The sequence below is a fragment of the Phytophthora infestans genome, genomic scaffold (assembly GCF_000142945.1).
Source record: "Phytophthora infestans T30-4 supercont1.44 genomic scaffold, whole genome shotgun sequence".
NCBI lineage: Eukaryota > Oomycota > Peronosporomycetes > Peronosporales > Peronosporaceae > Phytophthora > Phytophthora infestans.
In genome coordinates, this window is record NW_003303715.1 from 629,145 (window position 1) to 652,726 (window position 23,582).

Genomic DNA, 23,582 nt, shown 5'->3' on the forward strand with positions numbered 1-23,582 from the left:
GTACTATACTGGACAGGATACGGTTGGCACGATGCATTTCCTTTCGCCACCTTCTTCCGCCCACTTTGCTTTTGCCACAAGCCAGCGCAGTTGCCTTTGCGTCAAAAATGCGTCGAGAACTAGAACGCGAATACGGCATGGAGTCGTCTGCGTCGCTCATCACATCTTCCGAAATGTTGGGCTCACCCACTTACAATTACTCCGCCATGCTGAGCCGTGAGGACTCAAGTGACATTCCAGAGCACGACTACATCCCACAACAGTCAGCGCGCGAGGTCTTTCGCGAACCCTCCGATGCGCAAACCTACGGTGCTGTGAGTGGCTATGGTACACACGACAACAACCGCTTCAGCACCATGAACGCAGGCTCTCCGCGTCACTCCAGCAGCGGATCCGGTAACGGGATTGCGCCCGTCACAGCGTCTGGCAGTGTCTTCACGCGCGGTTCGCTGATGGACCGCAACATCGCAGCCGTAAGTGAACCTGCAACAGGTTTCATCGAAAAGACGCAACAATACAAAGGTCGCTACAGGGTACGGCTGTTTTTCACTTTTTCATCACAGTTTCCATTAACCGTTTTGCAAATTGTCGTTTTTTTATATCAGACGTGGCCTGGTATTCTATTGCTAATTTTAATCGTTGGCGGCGCTGTGGTGGGTATTACTTTGTCTGCACTTCACGCCAGCGATTCCGCCACGACACGTCAAGAGGAATACGCACAGCGAAAAGCTGACGGTGAGAAAATTTCAGGTGGGGCAAGTGGCAGTGGCAGCGACTTGGTGTCTGATGACGGAGAAGTGGGTAACCCCAAATTGTACCCAGAAATGGGCTGCGAACTCCCAGATTACCAGAGTAAAAATGGCCGGATTGTTGCCGTATCTGCCAATGGCACTGAAGTGCCAGTGGACATCAAAGGTATCAACTGGTTTGGCATGGAAACAGGCACCGCAATCCCACTGGGACTCTGGGATAACGCTGACAACGGTACGACGGCGTACCAGATCGCGTCTTTCTTGGCCGACAACAAGTTCAATGCTGTTCGTTTGCCACTCTGTGTCAACTGGATCCTCACCAATCCGGTGCCAGAGACGACACTGATCAATACGGCCGAGAACCGAGCGATCTCGGTTAAAAACTACATGTCATTACTCAAGAGTATTGTCAAAGTACTGGCCTACCGGAAAATCGGTGTGTTGCTGAGTATGCACACACTGACATCCACAGATAGTGGGAGTCTCTGGTATAGCGACGAAATCTCTCAAGATGATTTCTTGGATGCCATCGACACACTGACGATGAATCTTTGCAGTGAGTCATACTGGAACATCATGGGCATTGACGTTAAGAACGAACCTTCCAAAGCTACGTGGGGTGACGGATCGGACACGGATTTCCACGCTGGAGCCAAGAAGATCGCCGATCGAATGCTAGACGGTTGTTCGAACTGGATGGGCTTTGTGGAAGGCATTAACGCTGACCACACAGTCACGATCGATGATACTAAGTACGACTACTATGACTGGTATGGTGGTGGTCTGCAGGATGCAGCTGACTACCCTCTGACGTTCAGTACGGACAACAAAGTAGTGTATGCCCCACACTACTATACTCCTGCTGTTTATCCTCAATCGTACTTCTACGATGGCGGTACGCAAGGCGCCAATGGTGCTATTTCCGACTATGTTGAGGTCGATAACGCTACGCTCAAGTCTCGTATCAAAGCCACAATGGCTGATATGTTCGGCTTTTTGGCTGATGACAACTCGTCTGCGTTGCTACTGGGTGAATTCGGTGGTCTTTATTCGAAAGATCTGCACCCGGAGCTCACTACGCAACGTTGTACAGATCTGAGTATGGAAGTGATCGTGGAAAGTGGCTGGGCTGGAGGTTTCGTGTGGTCTTTGAACCCCGAAAGTGCCTACCAATACAATCCTGCTGATACCTATGGTACGTTCACGGAAGGTATCCTGGAGGACGACTGGCTTACCGCCAATAGCGACTTCCTCAAGGGCATGACTACCTTCAACGACCTGGCGAATCTACGTTCGATGCCCTGCTTTGAAGTGGAGGAGTCGTCCTCTGGATCAGACTCATCTAACTAGCTCAAATTGGTCTAACCAGCAAATGCTGTACGAAGTATTTCAAATATTGAGGTTTTAAAAAAGTGTTTTTTTAGTTGATAAATCAAGGTTTTTCGTTTCTATCCGCTTCATTTAATTGAGTTCCTCCCATTTTTTGAAGACGCAAACGGTTTTCAAGTTGCTTGATCTTTCTTCGTAATGATGAAAAGGTAAGTGCAACATTCTGTTCGCGCTGCAATGTTGCCATCTGAGGAAAAGTACAATTAGCTAAGAGAGAAAAATTGCTAGTACATGTACGTACGATGTAAACGGTGAGTGAGTTCCGGAGGAAAAAGATGGCAAGTAGAAACATGAATAATAGTGCCCACGGTACGAAATTGTTGCCAAGTACCAGCGAGTAGAGCGTTGATGCAACACCGGAAGATGTAATGCTACTCCAAAGAGGAGTGTACCCTGTCGCCACTGCAACAAATGGTCCACAAGCGTGTTTGCAGACACAGAGAGGATAACCAGCTGAACATGCCGGACCGTTTAAAAAGTATGAACTCTGATTTTAAGAAAAAAAGCCAGTTAATTTGATAAAAAAATACTCAACATTCAACAGTGTGTATCGTACCGATGAGCGAGTTGGGTCGACTGTACAGTTCTTTTCAGTGGCGTCGTAGCTGTTTGGCATGCATAGTGCAACGTCGCTGGTATCTTGGATGTCACATTGCTTTGGAAGTCGCGTATTGGACAGGTGAAGCTGAGGAAAATGAGTACAGTGCAGAAGTAAAACTTAATGAAGAAGCTGTCGGCGTCTTTAGCCCCCCACGGATTTGCTGGCTTCTTCTGCAAATGCTATCATAAGTTACAATAATCAGTGAATATCGAGTCTACGATAGTATATCACAATCCGTACCATTAGAATAAACCTGTCAAATTTGAAGTTAGCAATGTGCAGCACAAGCGCAAGTAACGCTGTTGTTGGAGCTAGAGGAATAGCCACCAATGCAATAGTGCACGAATACAGCAATGCAACCATCTTAAGCGGGACAAGAAACTCGGCTTTCGTCACCAAACTCTCGGATATTGGTGAAATCTCTTGAGAAGTTGAAGTTTCTTTAGTAGATATTTGTAAAATATCCGTGTCATTGTGTACTAGTGATTCCTCTTCTGCCACCTCCGATATCCCATCGCTGTCAGGTAGAACTTTGGAGCCAGTTTTAGGCTTCGACCGCCGCAGTTTTTCGCGTCGACGTCGCCAGATTCTTTTAAATAATTTAGCGACAACACCAACGCAAGGTGCCGAAATCGCCATTACTTTACTGACACTGAAGTCGGTCACCACAAGTGTCAACAGACCTGCCAGTGCCTGCTCAGCGCGGCAGGAATAAACGTCAGATTTGAACCCCAACATCACATTATTGCGGACGGTAGATCCGTCGAAAGCGATCACATTCAGAATATTTTGGGTCGAAGTAAGCAGAAATGGGTCCAATAAAAGAGCAAACGAGAACATCTGAATGAGCATATTCAAGATCTTGGCCAGATACAAGCGCGTCACCATGGCTTTGATGGCAAAACCCACGTCATCCCATTTTTCAATTGCCGTCAACAACGAGATCAGCTTCGGGAGAATCGCATTGATGACTGTCACCACGGGCTACTGGTGTACGGTGCGAAGATCGCTACCTTATCAGCGATCTGCAGTTGAATCTCGGAGGATTGCGTTGTCAGTAAGATGATCAGGTACCAACTAGCAGCCTGGATTGCCACGTAGAAGACAAATGCGATGAATCGCCGAGCGTACAGAATGTACTGTTGCTTCCTAAAGACAAGGCAAGTCTGAGTTCAGGGCAGTAGTTTTACTTAGGTAACTTACTTGGTTCGAGACTTGATGGTCTCTGCTTGCTTCTCTTCCTCCATGGCAAGTTGTACTTGCTCTGCTATGCTCTTTTTGAGGTCACTGGCTTGCTGAGAGCAAGAAAAAGAATGATTAGGTTGGTAGTATACACAATACAATTTGTACTTACGTCTTGGGTCGTCAACGAAAAATCCCACGCCCTCGATAGCCTCCAAGCCCAACGAGTTTCTAATACGCAACGCGCAAATTTTAGTATTTATGCAACTAATAGGCAACAAAAAGCTTTTGAGGGAAATAGTTGCCAAACCTCATGCTGCTGAAGCCAGGGACATCGTCTGTGTCTTCGTCCTGCATGAAAAATTGCGTCTTTTCGTTGTTGCATCAGATATTATCAGAGTCACTAAAGGAGGGGAAGGCTGTCACTTAAAAAGGGGAAGATTGTCATTTGCCAAAATAATGCCGTTCAAGCACGACGAAGTGTCCACCAACGTTTGGTACTACGTGCACGACGCCACAGCGCACTCTGCGAAGCCCCACCACAAGAAGTCGCATCATAGGAAGAACCACCACAAATCAGCGCCAAAATCCGCAAAAATGGCTCAGAAACCCACGTCGAAGGCGACAAACCACGTGAATTTGGAGCTTTTCGACTTCGACTGCAACTTGACACATGAACATCTTCGTGGTAACGTTGCTGCGTTGATGCAACAAGCCGCATCTGTCGGTGTAAAGGAGATGTTGGTACCTGGAGCCACCATCGAGGAGTCTCAACAAGCCATCGAACTCTGCAGACTACACCCTACCAAGCTCTTCCCGACGGCTGGAGTGCATCCCTACAATGCACGAGCAATGCCAAACGAAGAGGAACTCAACACCCTACGAGGCCTTATAGAAATGGAGGAAGTGCGAGCAGTGGGGGAGTGTGGTCTGGATTACTTGCCTACTTTTCCTGAGCCGGAGTTCCAGAAAAAGTGGTTCGCCGAGCAGCTCACGATGGCCTGTGCGTTGAAGAAGCCTCTGTTCCTACACGAACGTCTGGCGCATCAAGACTTTATCCATCTGATCGATGAAGCGAAAGAGAAAGCTGGAGGATATTTCCCTCCGGCAGTGGTGCATTGTTTTACTGGCAATGAGGATGAGCTGAAGGCGTATATTGCACGTGGCGACGACTGGTATATTGGCATTACGGGGTTTATTTGCAAGAAACAAGGAGTTGCACTGAAAGAAATGGTGAAACATGTCCCACTGGATCGCCTTGTATTGGAGACAGATGCGCCGTATATGGGATTTCCCAAATGTCGACGGGCTGAGGCAACAGAAGCGAAAAAACAGTACCCAAATGTGCCTAGTGCAATGCCACTAGTTGCACAAGCCGTGGCAACTGCTCTTGGCCACTCGCCACAGGAGATTGCCAAGATAACTCGAGCCAATGCACGTCGCTTCCTACGCCTTTAGTAAAACGAAGCATTTGCAACAGTTATAGATACTTGCAACTGTTAAATTTTCCTAACTCGAGCGTTGGCTACCCCCACGTTCGCTTTTACGTGATAAACTAAGAGGCATTCTCTCCCTTTCTCTTGCTATAACATTAATAGTCCTTCATAGGAGGCGTGTTGTTAAATGAGATGATGCTTTTCACCTCCTTGACATTCCACTCCGAGTCCACGTGCATAGTGTGCTCTTCCTCGGCACTTTCGCACTCACTGTCCGTACTGAGAGTGCTGCCGTACGAGGAAGAGTGCGGAGACGCCACACGAGGCTTGGTGCACTTGTATACAGCCTCAAACGTGTCGTCCCGCTCTCTCAGCAAGCGACTGATGTTTTTGGCAATTGTTGCCACACTGCGCTCATCGTTTGCAACTGTCAAGTCCCAGTCGAAAGACTCATAGAACGCAAGTGTCTCTTCCATCCACTCGCGCTTATGCTCGTTGAGTCGCAGCCTCTCGGGCTCCAATTCCAATCGAGCGCAAATGCGACGCCACAGTAGTTCGCGCTCTACCTGCACGTGCACCGTGTAGAACTGCACTCCGGCAAAGTCCTGCACCTCCCGCATTTGCTCACGGATAACAGGCTCCAGTAGGTGACCGTTGGCTGAGTAGAGCACGGCACTGAAGGGCGAGCGGTCAGCGATGAAAACCTGTTTACGTCCAGGCTTTACGCGGTCCGCGAGGCGCAACACGCGCTCGAACCAGGAACAGACCCACGACGTCTCCATGAGAAGAGACTGTGGGTGTAGCGCGTAAGCGGGCATGTCCATGAAGGCCTCGTCAAGGATATCATAGCCTTGCGCCTCAAACTCCTCGCACAGCGCAGTCTTGCCGCAACCGTGGCAACCTTCCAGAGCAACAACGACCAGCTTCGACTCGGGCTTCATGGTTGGCAAATTGATGGGTTGGTTTGGCGGGATTTCGAATGTGTCTCTGCTGCAACTTTTGACGTGGAAAAGGGCACTTATAAAAGCGAGGCGCAATTTTGGGCGAAGAGGTTCGCTACACAAGTAAAAGCCAATCCGAAACGTGCGGAGTACTAATTTGAAGGCTTGGATGGGAGCGGTATAAATGAATTGGTCCACCCTGTCCAACTGGCCTGTCTTTGAGTTTCGCGCCAAAATGCCAATGTGGGCAGAGCCACGCGGAAGACACGCTCTCGAGCAACATGCAGCGATTCAAATGGATGTTGGACCTTCGGAGGACACGTTGACTGTACCCATTTTGCGTTAGCGAAGTACTTGGGTAGTAACTCCTGCTCATGGAATACCCTCCGACAAAAACAAAAAGTTATCGGTTTCCGAGTTTACGAGCTTAAGATAAAACTCCTCTCACCCTTCCCTCGGAATATGCAAAACAAATTTACGAAAAATGACTGTTCTGAGAGGCTTAACTATGGGAAAGTCCCTAATGTGCAGCACGTCCAAAGTAGGCAAACAAGGACACTTGCTGTTTGCACCCTTCCTTCCTGCTTAGCTTGACTCGCAGCACTCTCTGCATCGCTCTAAGCCCCTGTACACTACTATCTGACACATCCGCTGAATCTGCTCGAATAAGCAGTTTGCAATACTCTCGAGGTGCTCCTTAATATCCGCAGAATCGACCTCTGCATCATTATTATCTGTTTTCGAATCCAGTATCCTCGCAGGCACCAATATGTGAGCATGGTGCAAGCTGACTTAGATTCTACTGTCATCTTGGGGGAACTAGCTTGGAAAGTCGAAGAATGAGAGAGACCGCAAACGCAAGAATGAAATGGACAGTTGGCTTCTGTCATGTACCATATCGAAGGTACACCTTGCTCAGCCACCCCACAACCCCTAGATAGGCAGAAACTGGTATTATGCCAAACAGCAAAACCCATGCTCAGGCATATTTTCATTTTCCCTACTGTTTGTCATTTTTTATCAAGTGCGTGGCGTGTCAAGCAGGATCGGATCTGATCGTTCGATGGTCTTCAGTGGAGCCGTTTTCCAGGTCTCCAAGGCCCCCGCGGCATCCGTGGCCATCCAGGTGGCTGCTAAGAAGGCGGTGAATGATGCTGCCAAGAAGACATCGAGTATCCGGGAGTTTGCAGCCGAGCTGCAGAGCCGACTGGAGCCGTCATTAGGTTCGGGTTGGCACGTCCTTGTGGGTGGCGACTTCGCTGTGGATCTCCGCTACGTACGCGCATTGTCTATCGCGTTTTTTGTAAATGCAACGAGTGCAAAACGCTTAAAGTGTCTGGGTTTTTATATTTGATATTCTGTAGCGCAAGGGTGCATGTGTGCTGCTGTTCAGCAAGACCAGCAAGATAAAAGTGCTGTTGTACCGCACGACACCGTCCACAACTCCCCGCCCCAAACACGAGCACGAAGCACTAACTACAGATACTGAGACGCTCAACATCAAAAGAAAGATCGTCGTGTTTGAGACCGACATGGAAGACGACATGAAGGAGGCCGTGACTGACAAGACCAAGCAACTCTGCAACTTCTACGATGGTGTAGAGGACAACGAGACCAAAATCGCTCAAGCTTTAAAGGTACGATGAGCATTGGCTGGTAAAAAATAATTTTGAGAGACGTAATTATCAACTAAGAGAGCTCATCTGCAGCACTCGTTGACGTTTGCGTACGGCCCGACGTGGCAAGTGGTGGTGTCGTCTTCGCGTGAACTGTGCTGTCTACCAATCGCGGACGAGGGTACCCATGCAGACTTTACGGTGGCGAAGCTGCGAGTCGTGGTGTACCGCCATTCTGGTACCAGTTTGGATCGCCAGTTGGACTCGGCACAATTTGGCAAGCGCGTCGCCTTCGTTCTCGCCTCGATCTGCTTGTTACTGTACGCCTTCTTGGCGTTGAATTCACCGGAAGTGATCGAGAGATGCAAGGGTAGTGCAGTGGGTACTGGAGACAACATCCCGGTAGATGGAGTGCTTCTACCTGAGGGCTGTACAGCTGAGGACGTGAAGCGCGCGAATGACCATGCGTGGTGGAAGACTGCAGCCATTCTGGGCATGTCAGCCTTCACGATGTTGGCGTCGGTCATTCGCATGTACAGTAAGTCGTTGGGCCCGAAAGTGAAGCGCGCGTAGAGTCAGCGTAGAAGTAGATCCCCGACGCTTAAGCAGACGCAATAGACAGGGTGAAGTAGACCGTAATCATTCTGGTAGTTTCGAGGGCAAGAAAAGTTATCTGATAACTTTTTGGCTGTTATTGCCTGTACATGCACAATACCGAAAAGAATCAAGGCATGAGTTCTACCGCTTATGCTTTCTGTTTGTGGTTGCAGCATAAAACTTCAACTTGTACTCTTTGAGATTTGCAAGATCGGTGCTTCGTGGATCATCATTAGCGACTCATTCACTAATTTTCTATTAACCGTGCACTCATTTCATAACCATGACGTTATTGTGCTTCTTGGTCACATTGGTCGTCGCTTTTTCGTCAATAACTCGTGCCTCTAACAGCAGTGCGCTATGTTTCCCATCGAGCTTCCTGTTCGGTACTGCTTCGTCAGCGTATCAAGCTGAGGGCGGCTGGAACACCACCAACAAGGAACCAAGTATCTGAGACAACTTCTGCCGTGACACTGTGAATAGGGTGCCCTGTGCGAACGTTGCCGACGATTGTTCATCCTTACGGGCTTCGCACTTGGATACGGCCCACCGAAACTCGGCAACTCAAGCACCAACGCGTACGAGGTGGCTCATAATGTGCTGCTCGCACACGCTGCAGCGGTAGAGTAGTTCCATGAACTACGTGCTGCAGGGACCGTCAAGAGCACTGCACGCATCAGCATCGTCATCAACTCCGACTGGGGCATACCTTTGAATCGCTCATTCACTAAAGACGTGGCTGCGGCTGAGCGTAAGAATTAATTCCACTTGGGCTGGTTTTTGAGTCCTTTAGCCACGGGAGACTACCCCGAAGTTATGCGCGAGCGCATTGGTGATCGTCTACCGAATTTTACGGAAGAGCAGAGTGCCCAACTTAAAGGCTCGTATGACCTTCTCATGCTTAATTACTACGCCTCGTATGCTACGACGGGCTGTGATTTAGAAAGATCCGAGACAAATTGTTCGAGTTTGACACTTGGATGGGCAACGGACCTCGGAGTTGATGACTCGCGTAACCCTGACGGCGCTCGTCATGCCTATGGAAGTATTATGGATGCTGACAGTTGTTCAGCTGATTCTGGGTACCCTCCGGGGTACATCCAGGCCATCCGCTTCTTGCACGAGCATGATACAAATGCGGACATTCTTCTGACTGAGAACGGATGGTGTGGCAATGAAACTATTGACACCCCGACCAGGACTGGTATCTTCGCACTCATTTGGAGCAAGTGCACAAGGCTATTTACGAGGAGGATATCCCAATCATCGGTTACACGGTCTGGAGCTTCATGGATGGCTTCGAGTGGACCAATTACGCTGGACGTCGTGGGTTAATTTCACTGATGAAACTGGAGATATCGACGAGTACACTGCTCTGCCTACACAGCTCACGCGTATCCAACGTTCGGCTGGTGCCTGGTACCCGAATGTGGCTACTACGGGGTGTTTTGAGCAGGAAGAGGAGGACGAACAGTATTTGGTGTAGTGTTCATGGCATTGGAAATCTGTACATACGATTCGTATAAAGCGTTAACTGGATTTACATTTTGAAAAACAGAGCTCCTTTTATTGTAGCGTAAGTTTCATCTCTAGATACTACATGTTAATACTATAATACATTTGAAAAAGTGGCACTGGCATTTTATTATTGATAAAGTTTTTTTTTTAAATGCTAGTTGTTTTTAATAGGGCCGCTCCGAACCGGGGTACAACCTCTTTGAGATCTCCTACTTCAGAGTGATCTCCTAATTCAGACTGCCCTCCAACCAATCACATATCGAGAATGGAACAGCGCACAAGTCTAGATCTCCTAATTCAGAGTACAAAAAACATGCTAAACTGTAACTATCCACCAGCTCATTGCAAGAAATTCGCAATGGCGCGCACTCCCCTCACGCTCGGCCAACGGAAAGGGAGAAGCCGTATTTCTGGCACTGGCAAGCCTCCCAAGAAGTTCAAGCGCGTTGCCATTTCATACGCCTACAAGCTTTCGGTTGTGGAGTTTTACGATGCCGTAGTGTCGAAGGACAAAATGCACTTGACCGTCAAGTATTTTTATCTCGAACTTCTCCCAACCCAAATTGACTTGACCAGCGCGAGCTCATAGTGGAGAAATGCGAAATCGGCTGCGGGTCGCACTGCAATGACCGCTCTCTGGGTGCGTCAGCTACGCTTCCTCGCGAAATAGAGGAACAAATTGTACTGTGGATAATTCTGGAAGAAGTGCCCGTAGTGCGCCATGCTGTGGATACGCGTCACGACATAGAAAACTTCGCAGTTCCCGAAGAAGAACTTGATAACTAAATTGTTTTGTTTAAATAAAACGTGATAGAGATGCGTCGGTACGTGTACAGATCTTGTGTATTTTGCAACAATACAACTTCAAAAATATTGGATCTGAAGTAGGAGATCTCAAATACGGTATGCTACTTCGAAGTACACAGGAAGGTGCAAACTATGGTACCTGGAGTTTTTGGCGCCAACTTGCTACAGAAGTGTCAGGAATGATTATTGCTCTTAAAAACTAACGTGAGTCGGCCAAAAGCCTTGAACACAGGCGTTGCACTCTCGTGGCAGCACTGTCAGCTCTATGACCATGAGGACAAAGCTTTTGCCATGTACTTCTATATCCATTACGTGCTACTTGTCCATGAGGGCATACTAATGATGGTAGTTTCAGTACTGCAGAGCTTGGTAAGAAAAGTATTAATTGGTTAAACGCTCAAATCACAGTTACCAAGAGCAGTGTAAAACAAATTGCAAGAAGCCTAGTGATTTTGCTAGGCCGGAACTTTGCAGTGACCTCAAACTCTTTTAACATGCGCTGTAGCCCAGTTGCTTTGTACAAGTAGCGCAGACGCAATAGCCGACGGTGGGTGCCTACCAAACCCAAATTTAAAGTCCGGTACTAACTGTAAATCACGGTGAATTGTTCGGTGACACCATTTTTTGGTCTCATCAAACTTTCGTTTTTTTCATTATTTAAATTATGAAGATGTTTTCATTGGATTTGCTTCAATGAACTTTATACCAATCTACTTTTCAGGTCTTGATATTATTTAAATAAGAAGTGTTTTTTTAAATTTTATAATCCTTATTCTAACATTTTTCTCTGAAAAACAAAGTTCATCAAAGTTTACGCTCTTGCGTTTCCACCAATTATTAACATTTAAGTCATCAAAATCTATAAAATTGAAAACATACTCGTGGCTTAATGCTTTTGGATTATTATTTTTTCGACGGCGCGTCTTGTCGTGACTCAATTTGGGCCCACTCGCATTCAGCTTGTGTCCACGGGTCTACTTCGTTTCCACCATTGCGCGGTGTGGCATTATCCGAGCCGTGAGATACGAGACTGGCACGTTGAGCTCCGTCTACAGCAGCATCTTCTCCTGCTGGCCAACCTTGTTCTTCAATGGCGTAGCTCTGAAGAACCAGAGGACTGGTAGCTCCACAAGCGGCGCACGCTTCGACAGTGAGCTCGTTCTTCAGGGTGCACCCTGGGCACGTCCATGAATCAATTTCTTCGTTCGACATCACAACTACTCGGAGAGCTTGCAAGTTTATGAATGTTGGGAATCGGAGCAGAACGAGCACGATCGCTCCTAAGATATCGAAGACGATCGTCATAAATAGTTCGAAACTTGTTTTCCAGGCCTAATAACACTAACAGGAGATCTTATGAACGGTTTCTGATTGAGTCTGGCTTAACGTCATAAGCTTTATGGGATTTATTTATCACTTTGATTCAGTTTTGTATAACATATTTTTTAGTCCATCTCTTCCAGCTGCATCATGTTCGCCCTCATCACATTAAACGCGACCACCACCGCCGCGAAACTTCCAAACGCAAACGCGCTATACAAAGCCGCTTTAGGCCCATGTCGACTCTTTATCGTCGCTCCGCGAAAGGTACAGCCATCGAGGTATTCCTCGCTTGTCGTGAAGCTACTCGACCCCAAATGTAGAACAAACATGTGACCATTGCAATTCGACCTGCCGTTTCTGGTACGAAGAACTTGGCGTGATGCAGTGCAGCAACAAACCTTTGATGTTTCGGAGACGCTCGCACTCCTTCCACCACAGCCAGAACGGACCCAAACATGGTGCCGTACACAAACCCCGTACCCGTGGATTCAGCCACCGAGCGGCAACTTCTTTGTAATCGAGATTTCATGGTTTGTGGCGGACGTTTGTCATGGCGCTTGCCAGTGGGAGGTAAACCATGGTCAAAAATTGGATATTTTCAAAACAAAAAGGCTTAAACTCAGTATGCAACACTTGAAGTTACCGGCAACGTTATATGCGGCCTAGGGAAGCCATGCGACTCTCCTCTTTCTCTTGATACGTTTCCACTCGCTCAAGTGGCAGGAGAGACACTACGCCCTTCTTCTTGCTCACTTCAAAGACCCGCACACGACCACATGCTTCATCTTCGTCTTCATCTCCATCTTCCTCTCCGCGTTGTTTCCCGTTTGTGAGAATGTCGAGGAAATGCAAGTCGTGCGAAATGAGCGCCACCGCTCCTTGATACTTGCGCAGAGCCTCACCTAACAGTTGAATCGTGTTCATGTCCAAATGGTTCGTGGGCTCATCGAGCAGCAACACGTGCGGCGGGTATGGGAACGTAGCCCAGGCCAACCCCACGCGTACCAATTGTCCGCCTGATAGAGCGTGGAGCGGGACGGCGACGGCAATCCCACCTGTGATACCGAAACTACTTAAATACCCACGTATTTTACCATCACTTGCGACTCCAGCAGCTCCCACGTCTGATACCGCGTCATCCGTTTGCAGTCGTGTGCGCAATAACTCCAATGGAGTGAGACCTCGAGACCATTCCTGACGTTTGAGGTCTTCCACGTTATGTTGCATCAATGACGCAATCCGTGCTCCGTGGAAATACTCCACTTTGCCACTTTCCGGCTCTAATCCTTTGCTCAGCAGCTTCATAAATGTCGTTTTACCCGCACCATTGCGTCCCACCAGAACTACTTTGTCACCGTAGTTTATGGTAAGATTGAGTTTCTCAAACACAAGTGGAAATTTGGGCTTTTCGTTGAATGTATCGTATCGAAACGATACATTTTCAAGCGAAACCATCGTCGTGTTGTCCAGTTTCGTCAGATTCCGGATCTGAGGAGGACTACTGGATAGTATACGCCATGCGGAGCTTCCACTGTTGCCACCTTCGGTCTCGTCGTACTTAGCTTGCTCCTCTGCTTGATCGCGGTTAGTAAGGAAATACCCCGCGCGGTCCCGGTTAAGTTTGAATCGTGTTCCTTTGGCACTACGTTCGCTACCAATCCGATCCATTTTCTTCTTTTTTGAAGCTGCGACTTGCATCTTCTTGTCATCTTTCGATCGTGTAGCTTGTTGGGAGATCTTAGAGACCATAGCGTTCATCTGGTCCGTCTTCTTGTCCAGTTTGGTTTGTAGACGAGCATTGAACTGTCTTTTCCTCATCATAGCCAGCTCGAAGGAGTCGTAAGTTCCTTCATAGTAAGCGAGTGTCTTGTCGTATCCACGGAAGAAGATAGTCTCTTCCGTCACGGCATTTAAGAAGAACCGGTCGTGGGATACTACTACAAGTGTGACTGGCGTTCCAAGCACGTCGTCGAGAGTAAGGAGATAGTTTTTTAGCCACAAAATCGAAGGCATGTCCAAGTGATTCGTCGGCTCATCCAGTAGTAAAAAATCTGGCTCCATGAACAACACTCGAGCCAGAAGAATACGTACTTGCCAGCCACCACTTCGCGACGCCAGTGGAGCATCCTGCTTGGCTGGACCGACACCCATACTCGCCAGTATTCGGCGTGCACGTGCTTCCATGGAAGCTTCATCCAGTATCTTTAATTCTTGTTGGAATTGTTCCATTTTCTGGTGGATTTCATGCAAGATCTCCGTCTCATTGGCTGCGATTACGCTCTCGTGCTCCATATCCGACAGCGTGAATTGCAGTCGCTGACGTAAATCTGCTGTCTTGTGCTCGGCTTCCAGCAGCCTTAGTCTGGCATCCTTACCGAGCATGCCACTTCTCTTAATGGCGATCTTACTAGCAGCGTCTTGAGCTTGCTCTGCCTCCATTACTTGGATAGTTAGCAACGTATGGAGCAACTCAGCCTTATACGTAGCGAACTTCGGTTCCCTGTCTTCCGATTCTAAAGGCCCCACCAACACCTTTTGGAATATATCAATTTTATATTGCAGCTCACTAACTCTCGTGTCTGCACTCAACACCGTGTGCAGTACCGACTGCTGTGCCGATTCGGGAGTTAACGACGACGTGTCCAACTGGTTCACGTACAGGATCTTGAGTGACGTCGGAAGCCCTTCGACCAGTCCGTCTGCTAAAGCTGTGAGTAGTGTGGACTTGCCGATTCCATTGGGACCCACAAGACCGTAACGAGAGCCGTAATTGAGCTTCAATTGGGTATCTCTTAGCAGCTCTACGACGCCAACAGGATCTGCAGTCTCATCGGATGACGGCGTTCCAATGGCGAGTGTGAACTGGTTGAGTAGAACGTTCTTGCCGAACTCGTCAAATGTGACAGTGTGGAATCGACTTTGCTGCGAGGTGGCGATAATAATGGGAGCTTTGGGGGCATTGGAATCGACTTTGGAAGACTCGGAATCAACGTGAACATTGTCGGATGTTGCTTTGGAATGGGTTTGTGACCTTTTCGAGCGCTTCTCACCGCGTTTCATGCCGCGTTTTTCCTTGCGAGAGAGCGATGCACTCAGGTCTAGAGGCGTGTTGGAGGCAGCGCTGCGGCCACCGTCGAGGCAATGCATTGAGGGCAGCATGATGGAGCTGATTCGAATATGTGACGTGGTATGCATCGATTCAAGTTCATGCTCCAAATTAATGGTACCACACCGAAGAGCCTGCGAATCTGCTTTGTGGTGCAACTGGCAAAAGCCGGTATTCGAAACACGAGCTGAATAAAAATGGCTACTTCAAAGTACATCGAATCATTTATTATTATTGTGCCTTTCAGCCGGATTGTCCAAATCGGACTCTTACACTGAGACAGCATGCAGTAGGTGTAGGTGTGAGACCTCAGGCTACCGGTAGCTGAAGTCTATAAACGATTAAGGCAACACCATTCTTGGTCGTCCAATCAGAACTCTCCTTCTTTAGCTCAAACAACGCTATTAAACTCGCATCCTCAGTTTGCCACTCAAACAACGCTATTAAACTCGCATCCTCAGTTTGCCACGAATTTCCTGGCCATTCGGAGATTAGCAGCGTACACGATGACCTACTCTGGCGACTTGCGGTGGAGAGCGGTAGTCCTGGTCTATGTCTACAGCATGGATGCCGCTATGGCTGGCACAATATTCGGAAGCAACGAACGTAGTGTCCGTCGCTGGATTACGAAGTTCGAAAAGACAGGATCACCGTGTCGGAAGGCGCCGTCACGAGAGCGCAGCAGCAAGTGGCCACGTGAGGTCATACAATTCGTGGAGAAATATGTAGAAATACATCCGTGCTTCTACATTGAAGAGCTTCAAGACAAGCTTTGCCGCAAATTCGAGCACGTGACGAACACGTCAACTGCTTCGATATGCCGCGCGTTACGGCTCGACCTTAATCTGACAAGGAAAAGATTAACTAAGCGTGCAAGAGAGTCAGCTCCGCGAGAGCGCCGTGAGTATGCCGGTCGGCTGCTGCCGTTTTACAGTTGCCCCGTGCAGCTCGTGTTTGTGGACAAGACATCCAAAGACGGAAGGTGCGATAGCAGAACGACTCGTTGTTTGATATCTATTGGTTTTTTTTACATTTTTTTTAATGGTGTACAGGAGTGTTTTAAGAAAGCACGCGTGGTCAAAACGAGGCACGCCAGCCGCTGTCAGTTTGCCTTCGTCACGTGGCCAGCGGGTCTCCGTGCTGGCAGCAATGGACGTGAGCGGGTTTTTCTCGTGGGGTCACACATTTGACACATTTACTAGGAAGGAGTTTCATCTGGTATTTGCAGCGAAAATTGCACCTTACCTGAATCCGTGGCCGCTTCCACGGTCCATTATGATACTTGATAATGCCAAGATCCATATGTACGCGGAGCTACAAGACTTGGTGCACTCGACCGGAGCTCTGCTATTCTTTTTACCACCATACTCCCCAGATTTGAACCCAATTGAAGTGGGTTTTTTGCTTTTAAAACGCTGGATCATTAAGCACGCAAGTCTTGCATTCAAGGAAGCACCGGTTCAAGCTCTAAGTGCTGCGCTGCGCGAATGCACCAAGGCAAATGACCAAGTTGGCTACGGATTATACCGACTGCGGTTATCTAGAAGCTGCATTGAATATTGCTCAGTAACGAATCAATGTAATCCTATACAGCAAGTTCTACAATGTCTCGTTCATTTTTATCATCGCTTTGTAGATGATCAACATCTTCCACGTCGTGTGCAGGTGGCTGCACAATTTCCGGCGCTTGTCGAAATGGAGGGAACAATGGATACATCGGCAAGCCGAGCGCCTGGCAGATGTCTTGAACTCGCATGCGCAGTGTCACCGTAGGGTTGTTGATCTTGACTTGTATGGGAGCGAACTCATCAGGCTCTCTTGACGAACTTACCGCTTGTTGCTCCAGGCTGTCGATGTGCTGAAGCTGGTGGAATGTTGTGCTGTCTGGCACGTGGACTTCTTCACCGTCCGGTAATCTGGCTTGAGCCGTAGCAGCGTTGCGTAGGGTAGCAGGACCGAATGGTACGTTAGCCGTTAGTAGAGCTGTTTGTACGCGTGGAATCCCTTGTTGCACACGGTTTTCGGTCGCACGATGAAGCGTAGTATCTGGCGCCTTCTTAGACTTCGCTACATATACAAAGAGGTCGAGCACAAAATCAATCTGCCCACCACGGCGCAGCCGAGTGTTGCGCCACGCTGCTTGCACTGATGGCTCGAAGCCATATTGATCTAGTTTTACGAAGGCCTTTTGTGGTGCATTCTTGGCGAGTCTGATGTACACGTCGAGATCGTCGCACCAGTACAGACGCTCCTTTGTAGCAAAAGCCGACTTGACTTGCGCCCTTAGCACACCGTACCCTTCAGATACATCGATGTCGAACGACAAAGCAACGCCTTTATCGCGACATCGCTCCAGTGGTCTACCATCTTTCACCGTCAGCTTGCAGCGCAAATAATTAGGAAGCGACACCTCCACAGGAAAACAATCAATGGGCAATCGGGTATGAGTCAAGCTGCATGTATTATTGGAGATGAACAGTAATCTACATTAAGCACAAAACAACCACACTGAAGGGAGGTCAGAACGCGAGCAGGTCATAAAGATAGAGTACTTTTTGATTGAGTATCCGGCGAAGAATTAACCCATACGGGCGACAGTCCCTCTGAGAATGAGCATGCGCTGCATTCCCCCTCGATTGACCTCCGTCGTAGCGTGTGCGGAAGCACTGCTCAGGAGGCCGTTAACCGGATAATGAACACTCTTGTGTGGAGAACGCAAGGCCCTGTCCCGTGAGAAGGAGTTCTCCATCAGAATAAGAAAGACCTCGTCCCAGAATAGGATTACCCTGGTCGCATGATTTGCTCAGTTTAAGATCGACGATTAGGCGGACAATTTTAGTGCAACGGACAATATTACTACAGTACTACACCGCATTTTATTAATGAGCTACTGTCCCGATTATCGGCTTTTTAGTAATCTGGATAAACTTCTCGAACCCCTGTTCGGTGTGCTCCTGGTGCTTACTGAACGTGGCGTCGATGCATGTCTTTGAAGCGCGGAAGCGCTGCAACTTCGGTGTTTCTCCGATTGGGACGTTCCCACAACAATACGTTTACTAGGATAGTAAACGATCGCTCGGGCGGACCTGAAGACCCCCGTTCTGCCCTTGCACGGGGACAAACTGGACCTTGTAAACTACTTCTATAGGCCGACCAGAAAAAATAAGAACACGCTACTAGCACGAGCAAAGCTAGTAGGTGCTATGGATCCTCGTGGTCCCAACAGCGGAAGGGTACCAGGCACGGGTAAGCCTTTTACGAGGGCACCGAGTGTTCGACACTCGGTTGGAAGAATAAAAGGGGTGCAATTTAAGCAATCCCAGTCGTGCAAATAGGCAACATTTAGCCGTCACGTAAAAACCTCCCGATAGTAATCGGCCAGAATACACAGTCTCTTGGCCTTGCCTGATGAACCCTCGCTACAGAGCTTCGAGCTCACCGACAGGCATAACACACTCAAACAAGCTTGACCAGACGCTTATCTTGAAGCCGGACGTCGCTCTGTGTGCTTGAGTGGAAACTCTGTTCTGTATTTACGTTTACCCTTTCGGGTCTATTCCTAATAAGAAGTCCTAATCAAGTATACAAATATCAAGTGAAGAATGATCCGTTATGGATCTTCTTGCACGCCAAGCGTCATCTACACCGTCGCATGAGTATCTTTAGCGGCTCGCGCCCTGTCCCAGACGGTGAACGTGCCTTCAAAGGGTCGCTGAGTCCTCCGCGAACTCATCCCAGCCGCCACCGAGGGCTCGTACCGTAGATGGTCAGTTCTTGGCCACTGAGTGCGAATCCGGCCAGTCTATTACTAATAATAAGGACAGCCTGGATTCAGTGATATATGGACCGTATCCAATATCCGTTGAAAGTTCGGTAGTGACGCCGTCGAGTCTCTTGCACCTTGAAGTCGCCGTACATCATGTGGCAGAGTCTTCATAGCTTGAACGGCTTGAAGGCGATCAGGTCTCTTTCTACCGGCAATTATTAGAATATCACTACACCACAGTATCCACATAATCGAACAGTTCTGGAACCAGAGGTCGTTGGGACTGTGAGTGAGCTGCTGAAGGCTGGCGCCAAGAAGAAGCGTATATTGCTGTACATTTACGAAAGTCCAGCTGCGCTCCGACGACCCAAGATGTTCATAACCTCGTGAGGAAGTTCAAGTGCCAGGACCATGCTGCCTCAACTAGTGCCAAACGACTCAAACAGTGGATGCATGAATTTTCGCAGGGGCCAAGAAAGGTCGGTCGCATCTTCGTGGACTCTGTTCACAATAAGGTCTAGTTTTTTTGTCTTTCTTGTTTATCTCGAAGTTTTCTAACATAGTTTTATTCGTAGACTATTGCGACATGTATTACTATGCAGACTGCACACATGAGGGAGTTCTTTGAGCGGTTTCTGGAGGTTCTAATTATCGACGCAGCACATGGAGCAAATGCAACAAAGTACATCGTTTTATCTATTATGGATCACGATGTTTTTGGTAAAGGCCAGTTTGTGCAGCACGCGGTTGTTCAAAACGAGCGTTCGGTTACTCTGTCGACTGCGTTGGAGGAGTTAAAATAACACCAGCCCAAGCTGGTCTCGCATCAAGTGCATCCTGATTGAAAATTATCTTCAGGAGCACATTGTGTCATCGCCTTATGATTTCACTTCTTGACAGAAGCACCAGCTACATGTTATTGTAAACCTCTCTGTCTACGCGAAGACGGAACGGCAGTTTAAGTGCTCAGCGGTCAATACATCACTACTTTGTTTGCTTATAGTGATGTTGCTGTTGTTTTTGTTTGTATTGATTGGAAGGGATGACATGAAAATCTAACGCTCTAACTTTGCCCCCAAAATCGTTCAACTTCGGACTTTGACATGGCGCGCAAATTCTTAAGTGTATTTTTCCGGCTATACACGCTTGATGTATACAATTTTGCACTGGCTTCTTGCGTTGGGCGCGTAGTTGGGAGCAGTATGGGGTTTGTTGGACACCAGCTGGGCTCGTATTAAGCGAGCTGTGTACAGTTGCCTCGTCACATATTTTTCAGCTGGGTGCAGCAGGATGCCATATTTTTGTGTGTGCGTGTTTTTTTATCTATCTCTTTTTAATATAGTATTTGCACAACTTTTAACCCCTTAGTTCCCGTATGTTTAGCCGCTAAACATAAGAGGTGTATAGCTTCTTTCAGTTTTTTTCGGCATCTATGTTATGTTTAGCGGCTAAACATAAGAGAAAAACTGACTTGGGGTTTGTATTGAACAGATCTCAAGAGAGCGCAGGAAAGCTCAATACTGAAGTCAAGACAAAAGTGGGAGCCTAAAACGGCCGGATGCACAGGCTTAGGGTAGCTGGACCGGATTCCTGATTGAACGAGATAAAGAGAGGCGGTGTCACCCACCACCAACGGGTGGCCGACAGCCACAAAACTCTCTCATTCTTCAAAACGACCGCGGGGGCAGCAGACCAGAATGGTGGCGACGTCTGGCAAGATGCCACGACGGACGCTGACAGCGGAAGAGACCCGGTTGTGCAAGGCAGCCCTCAGTGACCGCCACAAGCGTCGCCTTCGTCGAGACGACGAGAGGCAGTCAGCAGCAGAGCCAAAGCATGGCGCTGAGGGGCGTGCGTTGAAGAAGCAGTCTAGGAAGAGGGCGATGAAACTTACGACGACAGCCATGGAGATAGCAGAGTCTAGAGGTCCACATATTGAGCCGGCAGCACCCAAAGAGACAGAAGCAACAGCGAGTACGGACGAAGCTAAAGAGGTAATACCTGTTGCAGAAAATGAGGAAGATTCTGTGGAACCAGAGGTGGAGGAAGTTGTAGCAGACGTGGTGATGGCTGTGGCTTTAGCTGTGGCTTCAAGTGCGCTTCTAACGCCTGTGCGAGATGCTCAAGGCGCTGTGGAGACCTTGCGCCCCCCTCGGACGAACAAGCAGGCGCCGGTTACGCAAAGATCCCCGAAACGACGCCGCCGCGTCCTACAAGACAGTCCAGAACGCGAAGCTCAAGCTGAAGGCACCATAAGTGACACCACAGACACCGGTGCTGCGTCAGCTGCCCCGCATCTCCCTGTCGCCTGCGTAGTCGACGGTGATCCTAACATCATGGCGGCTGGTGCACGTGAGTGCACTGGCCTCGGATCAGAAGAGGAATCTGGTCCTGATTCAGACGATGACGACGCGGACAGTGAGTGGGAAGGAGATAGGGAGCTTGGAGAACTCTCTGATGAGGAGTTAGCCGATTGCGTTGGAACTGAGCTACCGGACACGTTCTGCAAGTCGGTGGCGATGAATGCGGCGCGTTTGGCGGAGATGAAACATTCTGGCTGGGAGTATGGTAAGTTATGTTGAACGCTATCCAACATACGCAACTATTATTCCGTCGTTGTCCAACATAATGTTAACATTATCTAACTCACTTTTATGTGCTATTTGTAGACCAGTCCAAATTTGGAGACAATCCTACGTATGAAGACCTTTACGACGGGCCTTATGGACCATCTGAGAGCGTCCTTGGAGTGGCTGAAGACCCACTGGCGCTGTTCTTCTACTACCTACCGCCAAAATTGTGGAGACAGATTGCCGTCGAGAGCAATCGCTACCACACGCAGTCGATACCGGGTCGTGCGCAGGCGATTCAAGCGAAGCAGCGTCGTGGTGGTGGAGAAGTAGAGAACCTCGCAGATATTCGTCGGCGACTAGCACGTGTGAAGCCGATAGAACCGTGGGAGGTTTTGCGCGTCATCGCGCTTCTCATTGCAAGGATGCTGTCTCCAGTGCGAAAGGGGATTGCTGCTCACTGGGAGTTGACACCGGCTGGTGCGTTGCCAACGCCACGCTTCGGCAAGTACATGTCCCGCAACCGGTTCTTCCACATAATGGGATACTTGCACTTCTCCAACAACAAGTCGCCTCAAGCTAGCACGGATCGTGTATGGAAGATTCGGCCGGTTATCGAGGTTTTACAGCGTACATTTGCGCGCGGCTACAAGATTCCTCCTGTCATTAGCTTTGACGAAGCTACGCTGCCTTCAAGATCCCGCTACAATCCTACCAGACAGTTCAACAAGGACAAACCGCACAAGTGGGGGACCAAGGTGTTCGTGGCAGCGTGTGCAGATACAGCTTATTGCATGAGGTGCGTTCAAGGTGGCAAGCTAATGCTTGCCACTTTTTTTTTTGGTCTAAGTGCTTATGTTGGACGGGCAAACATCCACATTGTGGAGAATTTCCTAATCCAACATATTTATTACTTTTACTAATATCGTGTGCGTTTGTGCGACTGCTCAGATTCGAGGTGTACTGTGGTGCTAAGAGTAATCTCCGGACTCCGATTCCTGCTGATAATAATTGCGGCGAGGCTGCCGTACTAAGGAACATGAACGCGCTGTGCCCGCCATCACCGACCTCCCCGTGGCGTTTGGTAATCACAGACCGGTTTTACACGTCGGTGAAGCTGGCGTTGGAGCTGTTGCAGCGACGGATGTACATTACGGGTACGATCCAGACGCGTATGGCAGGGTACGCGAAGGATGTGAAGACTGACAAGTCTTACAGAACCGTGAATGGTGTGAGAGAGCTAGTACCACCACAGGGGACAATCAAGCTGGCTGAAAATAAGCTTTTTCCGCAGATAACCGCAGCAATGTGGATGGACCGCAATCCCGTCCACATGCTGAGCAGTGGTGGCAGCAGAGAAACAGTCAGTGTCAGTAAGTAAGCCTGTGTGTTTATATATATGTATCATTGCTCACTATTGTGCTTTTTTATTGTAGTGCGGCGTATCAAAGGCCAGATGAAAGAGCTACCGGCACCGGAGCTGGTTCGTGACTATCACCGATACATGGGAGGTGTTGATGTGCACGACCAGCTCCGGATGCAACGCTACAGCGTGCAGCTTTCGTACAAATCACGAAAGTACTACAAGACCTTGTTTCTCGGATTGCTGGACATGGCGTTGGTGAACGCCTTTATTGTGTATCGACACAACCAGCGTGCCAATGGGCACAAATCCCCGAAGCATTCCGCATTCTTCGAGACACTCATGGAACAACTACTTGCTGTATTAGGAAAAATTCTTTCGCTGGGGATGGGGGCAAGTTGCCATTGGAAGGATGCCCACACGAAAAAGCAAAGAGAAAAATAAGCAAATCATGGGTAAGGGTAGGTATTAGAGCAAGTGGAGTCCCCGGAGGGAGCGTCTTGCCTGCTCTGCCCTCCCCAGCAGAAACGACTCTACCGGAAGCGAGGCACAATACTTACTTGGAGCTCATTTATATTCGAAAGCTAAGAAAAGAGAATGGAGACATTATTAAAA

General features: G+C 48.6%; 9 protein-coding genes across 9 annotated transcripts; 4 read left to right on the top strand and 5 right to left on the bottom strand.

Annotated features, from left to right (window-relative positions):
• Positions 1 to 107: 107 nt before the first annotated feature.
• PITG_16487 (cell 5A endo-1,4-betaglucanase, putative) lies at positions 108 to 2,102 on the top strand (the record flags this gene model as incomplete). Its single annotated transcript, XM_002897472.1, has 2 exons — positions 108 to 533; positions 606 to 2,102. 2 exons carry the CDS (start codon positions 108 to 110, stop codon positions 2,100 to 2,102), a joined length of 1,923 nt encoding a protein of 640 aa, XP_002897518.1.
• An 82-nt stretch (positions 2,103 to 2,184) lies between these two features.
• PITG_16488 (uncharacterized protein) lies at positions 2,185 to 3,105 on the bottom strand (the record flags this gene model as incomplete). Its single annotated transcript, XM_002897473.1, has 5 exons — positions 2,185 to 2,328; positions 2,383 to 2,628; positions 2,698 to 2,717; positions 2,819 to 2,921; positions 2,983 to 3,105. 5 exons carry the CDS (start codon positions 3,103 to 3,105, stop codon positions 2,185 to 2,187), a joined length of 636 nt encoding a protein of 211 aa, XP_002897519.1.
• A 311-nt stretch (positions 3,106 to 3,416) lies between these two features.
• Positions 3,417 to 3,989, bottom strand: PITG_16489 (uncharacterized protein; the record flags this gene model as incomplete). The annotated part of the gene is made up of 4 exons (XM_002897474.1): positions 3,417 to 3,425; positions 3,496 to 3,726; positions 3,849 to 3,891; positions 3,946 to 3,989. 4 exons carry the CDS (start codon positions 3,987 to 3,989, stop codon positions 3,417 to 3,419), a joined length of 327 nt encoding a protein of 108 aa, XP_002897520.1.
• A 394-nt stretch (positions 3,990 to 4,383) lies between these two features.
• On the top strand, positions 4,384 to 5,237 carry PITG_16490 (uncharacterized protein; the record flags this gene model as incomplete). Its single annotated transcript, XM_002897475.1, has 2 exons — positions 4,384 to 5,099; positions 5,138 to 5,237. 2 exons carry the CDS (start codon positions 4,384 to 4,386, stop codon positions 5,235 to 5,237), a joined length of 816 nt encoding a protein of 271 aa, XP_002897521.1.
• Positions 5,238 to 5,407: 170 nt separating this feature from the next.
• On the bottom strand, positions 5,408 to 6,331 carry PITG_16491 (uncharacterized protein; the record flags this gene model as incomplete). Its single annotated transcript, XM_002897476.1, has 1 exon — positions 5,408 to 6,331. The coding sequence occupies one exon, from the start codon at positions 6,299 to 6,301 to the stop codon at positions 5,516 to 5,518; it is 786 nt and encodes a 261-aa protein (XP_002897522.1).
• A 1,033-nt stretch (positions 6,332 to 7,364) lies between these two features.
• PITG_16492 (uncharacterized protein) lies at positions 7,365 to 8,490 on the top strand (the record flags this gene model as incomplete). Its single annotated transcript, XM_002897477.1, has 3 exons — positions 7,365 to 7,577; positions 7,666 to 7,938; positions 8,011 to 8,490. 3 exons carry the CDS (start codon positions 7,365 to 7,367, stop codon positions 8,488 to 8,490), a joined length of 966 nt encoding a protein of 321 aa, XP_002897523.1.
• A 619-nt stretch (positions 8,491 to 9,109) lies between these two features.
• Positions 9,110 to 10,000, top strand: PITG_16493 (uncharacterized protein; the record flags this gene model as incomplete). The annotated part of the gene is made up of 4 exons (XM_002897478.1): positions 9,110 to 9,135; positions 9,180 to 9,265; positions 9,308 to 9,840; positions 9,881 to 10,000. 4 exons carry the CDS (start codon positions 9,110 to 9,112, stop codon positions 9,998 to 10,000), a joined length of 765 nt encoding a protein of 254 aa, XP_002897524.1.
• Positions 10,001 to 11,660: 1,660 nt separating this feature from the next.
• Positions 11,661 to 12,070, bottom strand: PITG_16494 (uncharacterized protein; the record flags this gene model as incomplete). The annotated part of the gene is made up of 1 exon (XM_002897479.1): positions 11,661 to 12,070. The coding sequence occupies one exon, from the start codon at positions 12,049 to 12,051 to the stop codon at positions 11,743 to 11,745; it is 309 nt and encodes a 102-aa protein (XP_002897525.1).
• Positions 12,071 to 12,813: 743 nt separating this feature from the next.
• PITG_16495 (uncharacterized protein) lies at positions 12,814 to 15,321 on the bottom strand (the record flags this gene model as incomplete). The annotated part of the gene is made up of 3 exons (XM_002897480.1): positions 12,814 to 14,637; positions 14,695 to 15,131; positions 15,213 to 15,321. The coding sequence occupies 3 exons, from the start codon at positions 15,319 to 15,321 to the stop codon at positions 12,814 to 12,816; spliced, it is 2,370 nt and encodes a 789-aa protein (XP_002897526.1).
• Between the last annotated feature and the right edge of the window lie 8,261 nt (positions 15,322 to 23,582).